We start from the raw sequence: 10,079 nt of genomic DNA on the forward strand, positions 1-10,079 counted from the left end.
GTGTGGTCGGCAGGTGGCCCGAAGGGTAAAGAAGTTATGACGAGGAACTCATCCTGCTTGGGGAGCAAAGAAAATAGAGCAAAAACAAGTTCGTTTGCTGTGAGCGATAGGAAATACAGGAGCTCTACCCTTGGGCGGCATTCCAAACTTGTGATTTCCTATAACTCTCCACAGCAGAAATCATACAGGATCAAGGACTCAAACTGGAGGAGAGTTTCCTGAAGGGGATGGGAGGTAGCAGCAGGTGGCTGGAGGAAATTTTTACCCTGCCCAGGTGGTTCCCTGACTGAAATGACTGAACAGCATGGTACCAGGTGGGACAGGAACAGTGTTTCACTTGAATGTGTCATGATCATGAGGAGGGGGCTGGGAGAGGAGAGGACACAAGTCATTCACAGCCTGAATGTCCTGCCCCTCTTCATGTCCCTCAGAGACCGGCCAAGGTCACCTACTTCTAGTGGGAATGGATGTGGGAGGCAGAAATGCACAGGGAGAAGATAGAGGAAGTTTTAGGCTTAATCAGAGATTACCTGGAAGACCCTGTTTCTGCTGAATATCTGATATGAAAGAAGACATAAATTTTGGTTTCCACAAAAGTGCCCCATAGCCAGATCACACAAATTCAAAGGCATCTTTCCCAGGTCAAATTCTTCATTTAAAACTCTTAGAATCAGGAACTCTCCTGGAGGCGTTTGCATCCATGTATTTTATTTGTACCTTTCCCCAGCAGGGTCTGGCAGGATCTTCCAACTGACAGTCACTACAGGAGTTGTCTTAGCCACCTCCAGGGTGCAAGAGCATCCTATAGTCATCTGTCCCTAAAGGGAACCGCACCAGCAGAAAGTCTGTGAAACTCTGCCTGTGAAGTGGATGCTGTTTTTGTTTCTGTGTCTGACTTCTGGGGGTGGAGGCCCTCTGGAAAAAACCGTGTGTCTGCTGCTTTGACTCAGAAAGCTGAAATGTGACATTAATGAGCCCAATTTGTTTGGAGACCTTTCTCAATCCTGTGACCTAAGAATGCTTTTCTGTTTTTCCAACAAAGCAATGAACAGGCATAGGGAGTGGACTGGGCTAGTGGTGTCATCATTTACGTGAATAGCGGTGTAACTGGCAGATACTTACCTTCCACAACAGAACTGATATTTCCTATGTTCTCATCACTGACAGCTGCGAGTTTCTCCATCACTTGGATCTGCCTAGAAAGCTTCTCTAAGAGACTTCTTGCCACAAATGGGGTTTTGCTTGAGAAAACAATTTGCTGGTAAAACAAACAAAACTCCTGTTTCAATTATGTTGTTTTCAGTAGAGCTTTCTCTACCCAGCCTCATCCTTCCTGAATGTGGTGATGATACTAAATAAACTCATGCGATGTTTTTCTTCCAGCTCGATAATGATCCTCATTCCATGCCAGTTACAACATCTGATGAAATCAGGCATGTTTTTGTTGCTTTGCATTTCTTCATGTGTGCATAAATTCTGGAACTTTCTCAGTAGTAGGTCTACAAGGTTATTATAAAGCTGCCTTCCCTTTTATGTACTGTGAATCTCATCTTCCCCTTTGAAACATGAGGGGCAGTTTAGGCTGTGTCTTGGTGTGTAAGCAGAAATAGATTTGTCTTACAAATGCAGCAATTTTTCACAGCATGGTTTTATTTTTGTGTGTGTGTTCAAGCTGAAAGTTAAGAGCAGGTTAAATAATAATGAGAATTACAATCAGAGCTGTCTCTTGATAACAAATGAGTGCTTACTATGTGCCAGGCACTGGTCTGAGTTCTGTATAAGTGTTAGCTTATGTTATTTCTCAAAACAACCCAATGAGGCGGGTCTTATTGATATCCCCATTTTACTGATGAGAAAATTGAGGCACAGAGAGGTTAAGTAACCCACCCAAGGTCACATAAGTTGTAAGTGGGTTTATTTGTGTGCAGTAAACAAGAATGAGAAGGCCTAAGAGAAGAAAGAATATAAGTCGCTTGCTGCCCAATGGTTCTACTCCTTTCTGTGTCTCAGAGACCTGTCTCAATCACCTGGTAGCCATAAATGCAGAACGCAGACCTGTACTACTATGCTGAATTGTTTAAAGTATTGGGACTCTAAAACAAATAGGATTTGCAAACCTAGCACTTTGGGAGGCTGAGGCAGGCAGATCACGAGGTCAGGAAATTGAGACCATCCTGGCCAACATGACGAAACCCCATCTCTACTAAATATACAAAAATTAGCCAGGCGTGGTGGTGCAGGCCTGTAGTCTAAGCTACTCAGGAGGCTGAGGCAGGAGAGTCGCTTGAACCCTGGAGGTAGAGGCTGCAGTGAGCCAAGATTGTGCCACTGCACTCCATCCTGGGTGACAGAGTGAGACTGTCTCAAAAAAAACAAAAACAAAAACAACAACAAAAAAACCAAAACAAAGTCTAGTGCAGCAATTATGTACTAACACCTTTCCTGTGAGTAAATACAATAGCAACGAACTGCTTTATTTTGAAAATAATTGTAGTGATTATGATTCTTAGAAAATGCACATCTTTATCTCTCTGTGGTTATATAACTAACAAGTAAGCTCACACATGAATCAACGCAAGTGAGAAGGTAAGTTTCTAAATCTCATTCCTTCAATCTACATCTTTTATCCACCTCTTCTGTTTTTGTACCATTGCTCATCCCCACAGAAAGGATGAATTGTTATAATCATGGCCTTATTACCGAGAGAAACACTGCATTGACTGCTTGCACTAAAAGCATGCCAATTAGTCTTTGCAAGAAAACAGTCACTCCTTCAAAGATAAGAATTCTCTTATGTCTCACAAAATAGCTATTTTTCTGTAGAAGAGAAACAAGTGGTTTGCTTGGCATAGTATCAGGCTCAGCAAGGACAAAGAGCTGTCTCGTTCAAATGGTTGATGAGTAGAAAACAGTTATACATAAATAAAAATCCCTGTCTGTTTTGATCAGAAAAAAAAAACTGCACATTCTACCAGATTGGTTATCAGTCTCATGGTTTGTGAGACCTTTGTGGTTTTTGACCTCAAAACTCAACAGAAGAGTTCAACTAAGTGTTGGCTAACCAAGTGGCAGGAGTTATAATTGCCAACCAGTCTCCCACAGCACACAGTTGTCTGAGGCTTCTCTGATGCTCTTCATCTATGGTGGAGAAGCATATTCTCCTACATCTCATCACATGTCTGTTACCAAGGAGGCAACACTGCCCCTCTGCTGGGCTCCCGAGGGACCCCTGGCTCCTCACCCTGACTCTTATCTTCCAACAGGTTCTGTGCTCTTGGGTTACCATTCCTCCTCCTTCTGCACCCTTCCTGCTTGGCTGATCCCCTTGACACTTTTTCTTTTCTTTTCTTTTTTTAATGAGGCCTTGGCCTCCCAAAGTGCTGGGTTTGAAAATCCTATTTGTTTAAGAGTCCAAATACTTTAGACAATTCAGCATGGTAGTACAGGTCTGCGTTCTGCATCTATGCCTACCAGGTGATCAAGACAGGTCTCTGAGAGACACAGAAAGGAGCAGAACCATTGTCACCCAGGCTGGAGCGCAGTGGTGCCATCACAGCTCACTGCAACCTCTGCCTCCTAGGCTCAAGCAATCCTCCCACCTCTGCCTCCTGAGTAGCTGGGACCATAGGCCTGTGCCACCACGCCTGACTAATTTTTGTATCTTTTGTAGAGATGAGGTTTCACTCTGTTGACCAGGCTGGTCTCAAACTCCTGGGCTCAAACAATCTTCCTGCTTTGACCTCCCAAAGTGCTGGGACTATGGGCGTGAGTCACTGCGCCTGGTCTGGAACCATATTATTAGCTTCTGCATTCTCTTCCTGTTCCACATACACCCAAGCAAGCTGGGAGAAGAATGATATTAGAAGAAAAGCAACCAGGCAAAGAGAATGCTCTTAAGTAGATGCTTGAGGAAAAATGCTTTGTTCAAGACAGCTGAAACCCTTCCTGCAACAAAAGAATTTCAGAACATTTGCTCCACTGTTGAAAAACCTTAAGTGGTAAACAGCTTGAGATGAGAAGAAAAATTAGCTCTGTGGTGTCCCAGAATGAGAGCTAAATGGTGATCATGATGGCCTAGAGAATTATATCTTAGCATTGCTAATAAGAATTACTTATTCAAGGTCCAGGAGACTGTGGTTAGAGTCTTTAACACTTTCTTTTAGCTATCCAGGTGGTGAAAAACTAATTCATTTGACATTCACGTTAATATATATTCAGCACTACTGGCTTTCAAACTCCATTGCAGATGGTGGAATACAAATGGCTTCCCCCCACCCCCTTAATCACATTATTCTCAGGTACTACCAAATGAGTCAAAAGTGAGAGCTAACCATATGCCACCTACTACTGTGAAGGTCTGGAGAGTTAGGTTTGAAGATGAAAAACCCAAGGTTGTAGAGGGATGGGCAGGCCCATCAGAGTTTTTGACTTGGCTCAAACCACAGCAAGACTGTTCTCTTATTCCTGAATTCTCATTTCCCTGGCAATACTAAAAAATGAAAGCACACTTCCTGGTATGTAAATCACCTGGCATCTCAAACACAAATTCATCGCTGATCCTACCTGCACGAGTTGGGTGCAGTACTGGAGGTGCCTGACGATGGTGATGTCCAGGCTCTCGTTGCCTGTGGTCAGTGGGAGAGGACTTCCTGCCACACTGGTCCCAACTCCTGTGTCTTCAGTGAGCGCTTCACTGAGATGCCCCCTGGCTTCTGGGTGAACCGACCTGTAACTATTGAAGGTGGGCAAAACATTAGCTATTCTTTTTCTGTGCACAAACCACAGGTCAAGTCAATATGGTTTGCATCAGGCCCCAACAGCACCCACTGAAAACAGTCTTTCACTCGCCTATCTTGAAAAATAGAGACACCTTTAAAAAATTACTTAATTCAGCCTGGTCACCAAATTGCCTAGTGTTAAAAGGACATGCAAACAAATTGCTTTCAAAGTTCTTTCTCTACTTTTTAAGCCTAATGAACCACTTATGAAGTAGTTTCACCCAGAAGTCTTTGAAACATGCCCTCATTTTGAATGTGTTGCACTTTCCTGCTCTGTTGACAGGGTGATCTGCCAAATTTTCTGGAATTAAATTGTCCTCTATATTTGTGGTTTCCCAAAGGCAATACCATTAAGAAATAATCTGCCAAGGTTTTTTCCTGGCCTCAGATCAATTGCTACTTGAATAAAAGGAAAAAGGAAAGCTGCCAAGAAGAGAGACATGATGTTCTACTCTGGACAAAAGTTAAAAAGGGTGTTTGAATATTCAGAGGAATCGCTTAGTTCTGCCTCTGATGTTTTGTTTAAACCCCCTTGTTGAACTGTATGAAGTTATATCATGGTAGGCACCTACATTTAAAAAAATCTCTTGCATTGATTATCTAATTTTATTCATAAACTAAACCTGTGTACTAGGGAGGGTGGGAATAGTGGTCTTGTTTCACATGATTAGCAGAGATTTTGAGTGTCCTGGTTCACACAGCTAGACGGGACAGGGAAGATTTGGGCTTCTAGCCTCACACTCTCTGGTGTCCACAATTTAAAAAGATTAGCACCAGAGCTTAGAGGCTTTGAATGCTTTATTCTGATTCTGATTCACATTTGCCTCCAAGGGGAAAACACTCAGTTTGTGTCTGGGCAGTCCACACATAGCAGCCAATACATATTTAAAATACACACACACACACACACACACACACACACACACACACACACACTCTCTCTCTCTCTCTCTCTCTTCCCTAATACTTCTGATGACATACAATAAGATTGATCAAATTAGATATATTTAATATCAATGATGTATAACATTTATAAAACCTGTGCTTGTGATATTTTTGTTGTTAAAATGTTTCTTATAGCAAGAAGAAAAAAAGTTTAGATTGATGCCTGACTTTGCTACATCCTGTAACAGCTTAAGGTAACAAGTATGCAGAAAAATTTTTGGATAAGAAGTATTTCACAAATTCTATCAAGCTAAAAAATATTAAGGCAGAACAATTTATTTTTATTATTTTTTTTGAGACGGAGTCTCGCACTGCCACCCAGGTTGGAGTGCAGTGGCTCGATCTTAACTCACTGCAACCTCCACCTCCCAGGTTCAAGCCATTCTCCCGCCTCAGCCTCCTGAGTAGCTAGGACTACAGGCGTACACCACCATGTCTGACTAATTTTTGTATTTTTAGTAGAGACGGGGTTTCACCATGTTGATCAGGCTGGTCTCGAACTCCTGACCTCAAGTGATTCACCCTCCAGCTTCCCAAAGTGCTGGGATTATAGGAGTGAGCCACCACTCCCGGCCTTATTTATTTATTTGAGAGAAGGTCTCGCTCTGTTGCCCAGGCTGGAGTGCTGTGGTACAATCTCAGCTCACCTTGACATCCTGGGTTCAAGCAATCCTCCCACCTCAGCCTCCCGCATAGCTGGGACTACAGGTGTGCACCACCACACCCAACTAACTTTTGTATTTTTAGTAGAGATGGCATTTTGCCATGTTTCCCAGGCTGGTCTTGAACTACTGAGTTCAAGTAGTCCTCCGGCCTTGGCTTCCCAAAGTGCTGGGATTATAGGCATGAGCCATCATGCCTGGCCAAATGTAGGATAATTTAAACATTACATTCATTTAATAAATTTTCTTTGCCATGTCCCCAGATTGCTTATGGGGTAAATTCAAGTTCTCATGTTTTTTTTTTTCCTGGTTTTATTTTGAAAAAGGAAACCCTTCAGGGACAACAACAAACAAAAACTAACATCTTTCAGGGAAATTTGTGAAGGTTGAAATCATAGCTTGCCGTAACTTGAAAACCCATTTACGTCATATTGTGCCAAGGTAAAGATGAGCGGGCAATCCACCCCCATTTTGGGAAAGTGTGTTTTCTTTCACAGCAATTGATGGAGGTGGGTATGTTCCATTGTGCTTATTTTGCTTTATCTGTAGTTATAAAATTGGACCCCAGGCTCTAGTTCTCAAAACATGATTTGGCTGCACGAGGACACCTGACGGTGAAGGTGACAATGTTTCACCTTCATCTGCTGCTTCCAGAGAAGGTCACATTCTCCACCTAGAGACATGCAGTACCAGTGGCAGTCATTGGTCATCCCCTCTTACATTCTACAAGAAATATGCACCATGGGACTTAAACTTGACTTGGATGCGTGCCTTGATGAACTCAATCTCAGGCAAAGACTCACTGGGTTGAAGGAAGCATGAAGGGTTGGGAAAGGGAAGCACAACAAAACAAAGGCAGCGGAAGTAAAGTGCAAGCCAGGGAGAACCAGGCCCAAATTTGTCATCCAGTAAGAGTTCTTCAGAAATGTGTATACCTAGTTAATTTGGAATTAATTACATGGGGTCAAGTTGTAGACACGGAACCCTATAAGACACATGTGAGGGCTGGGCATAGTGGCTCACACCTGCAATCCCAGCACTTTGGGAGGCTGAGGCGGGTGGATCACCTGAGGTCAGGAGTTCAAGACCAGCCTGGCCAACATGGTGAAACCCCGTCTCTACTAAAAAAATACAAAAATTAGCCAGGTGTGGTGGCGGGTGCCTGTAGTCCCAGCTACTCCGGAAGCTGAGGCAGGAGAATTGCTTGAACCTGGGAGGTGGAGGTTGTGGTGAGCTGAGATCACACCATTGCACTCCAGCCTGGGTGACAGAGCGAGACTCTGTCTTAAAAAAAAAAATGTGTACACATGTACTTGTATAAAACACTCTCATACAAAATTTTCCTCTTTATTTATAAAGAGGAAATATAAAGATATTTATTTTCCCTTAAGCAACCCAAAAGAGGTGAATAATATTGACCCTTTTATTGCACTTGACAATAAAAAGGAACTGTAAGCCAACTGGTCACTCATGTGGAGAGTTTTATCTTCCTGGAAATGTGTACCAGGTCCCCTCTGACAGTAACAAAGAACTACTGTATCAGCTGTGACAGGAGAAATATAAGGAGACACTAACTTCAGACTTACCTGTGTTTCTCAGTCTCAGTGTCTGAAAATACTGAGTCAGCACCTCCGCCAACATTACAAACCTCATCACCATCCTCCTCCTCGTCAAAATCAGAGGTGTTCAGGAAATCAAAGCTTTCTAAAGCACTTTCAACTGTGAGACTTAAACTGGAAGACCTGCTGCGGCTTACTGCTGGCTTGCACTGTAAAGGCAGAAGGCACCAGGGAGAACATCAACATATTCGGAAAGAGAAACCAGACACACGATGCTCAATTGGAGAGGCCACACTTTTTTTTTTGTTTCAAGTTTTTATTTTTTGTTAGCATTTAAAAAATGCATTTAAAAATCTTTATATCCAAAAAAGAAGTACAACCATGGATAAAATGGCACAATATCTGGGACTGGTTGCAGAAGAATCCAGAGGGAAGTCAGCAGGTTGAAGAATAGGAAACAAGATTGGCCATGAGTTGATCACTGAGGAGGTTGAGGGATGGGCACACTGGGATCCATTAGAGGATCTTCTCTACTTCTGTTTGAAATTTTTATAACAAAAAGTTGAAAAAAACAAAAAACAAAAAATAAAACCATGTCAACCACAAAGCCTTGGGAAACAGAACTGCTATATCCCTCTGCCTAGTGCTCACCCCAAAATAAAATACCACAAGCAGACAAATTTTAAGTCAGTGAGTCAATGCTGAATACTGACCAATCTCTAATTCCAAGTGGCATTGTCTTCGGTGTTTTACAAAAGGCGCTAGCTATCTAAGGCATCTGCTCTAAAGGACTAACAAAACAAATCCCAGAAACAGGAAGTGGTTCAAATTCACCTAGCCCATGTTCCCTAGGTAAGAAGCCCTGCATCTTTTTTTTTTTTTTGAGACAAGGTCTTGCTCTGTCACTCAGGCTGGAGTGCAGTGGTGTGATCACAGCTCACTGCAGCCTCAATCTCCCAGGCTTAAGCAATCCTCTCACCTTAGCCTCCCAGGTAGCTGAGACCACGGGCATGTGCCACCACACCAGGCTAATTTTTTTCTTTTATTGTAGAGACAGGGTCTCCCTATGTTGACCATACCGGTCTTGAACTCTTGGGCTCCAGCAATCCTTGGCTTCCCAAAGTGTTGGGATTACAGGCATGAGCCACCGCACCTGTTCACAGCATATAATTTTTCCTCTGAGGACTGAGGAAAGAATGAATGCCTTGGGCATGACAAGAAGCAGCCCTGCTTCCTCTGGAGCTCTGCCTCAAAGGGAACAAGTCCCACCACTTCCCTGACCAGGCCCTGGCATCATGGGAGCAATCTCATTCTCTGGCCTGGAGCATTCTATAATGCTGGCCACATGCAGAAACATTACAAGCAAAACAATGCCAGTTGCTATGGGCACAGAGTTGGAGAGAAGTATTTCCAAATATTCAAGAGGATGCTGGGGTGGGTCGAATGGGACAAATTCTGCAAGTTAGAAGCACTAAATGTCCTCCATCCAGTTAGGTGACACTCCTTGCTGATTTCTTAGCGCAAGGTAGGAAGGGCCTTGCAGGGATCTGTCTCTGACACTCAAGATGGCACAAAAGCACATGGGAAAACGTCTTTCGGTCTTTTAAATCACAGTTGTCTCATTCACCCTCAGTGATCTCCGTCCAAGAGGCAGCACCATTTAGTTTCTGATCATCAAGGTGTTTAGCATCCTAGGAATGTGAAGGAGGGAGAAAAGAGAAAGCTTTGTCCAGCTGATGCTTTAATTCTGGCTGGATACAAAGCCATTTGCCCCAGACCTAAACACACTCACTAGTGATGTTTTCAGCAGTCTCAGGGGGAGACAGGGAGTCGGTCTTGACTTCACCTACTTCTAGGGTCTTTTTTCCTAAGCAAGGTGTCTGCACAATTTTATCTTGTACAGTACGGATGTGTTTAAATATTGGTCATGACAAAGAAAGGGGCAGTTGAGGATTTTAGTAGCAGGACAATTTTGGAACAATAGCAGAGTGAAATAATACCCTGGAAAGAAGTCTCTGATCACCAGTTTTTAATAATGCTTAGTGTTTCCTGTGGATTGAGCTACTTACCATCACCCTAGATGCCTGGAATGGGAGCTGCTATCACTACTGGATTTCTCTAAGGAATTCACTTTA

At 43.1% G+C, this 10,079-nt stretch overlaps 1 protein-coding gene across 32 annotated transcripts in view; it reads right to left on the reverse strand.

Moving 5' to 3' along the window:
• Positions 1 to 10,079, reverse strand: part of RIPOR2 (RHO family interacting cell polarization regulator 2) — a 234,577-nt gene that overhangs the window by 22,960 nt on the left and 201,538 nt on the right. For 15 of the 32 annotated variants that reach the window (XM_063812154.1, XM_063812147.1, XM_009450607.5 and 12 more), the window contains 3 exons: positions 7,972 to 8,153; positions 4,564 to 4,732; positions 1,123 to 1,258 (listed from right to left, as the gene is read on the reverse strand). In XM_063812154.1, coding sequence (XP_063668224.1) covers positions 1,123 to 1,258; positions 4,564 to 4,732; positions 7,972 to 8,153 — 487 coding nt within the window. Of the gene's footprint in view, positions 1 to 1,122; positions 1,259 to 4,563; positions 4,733 to 7,971; positions 8,154 to 8,239; positions 9,636 to 10,079 lie in introns of those variants that run through there. The other 17 variants (XM_063812157.1, XM_009450609.5, XM_063812163.1 and 14 more) reach the window with 2 other exon arrangements.

This window comes from Pan troglodytes, chromosome 5, assembly GCF_028858775.2.
Source record: "Pan troglodytes isolate AG18354 chromosome 5, NHGRI_mPanTro3-v2.0_pri, whole genome shotgun sequence".
In the NCBI taxonomy this organism is placed as follows: Eukaryota; Metazoa; Chordata; class Mammalia; order Primates; family Hominidae; genus Pan; species Pan troglodytes.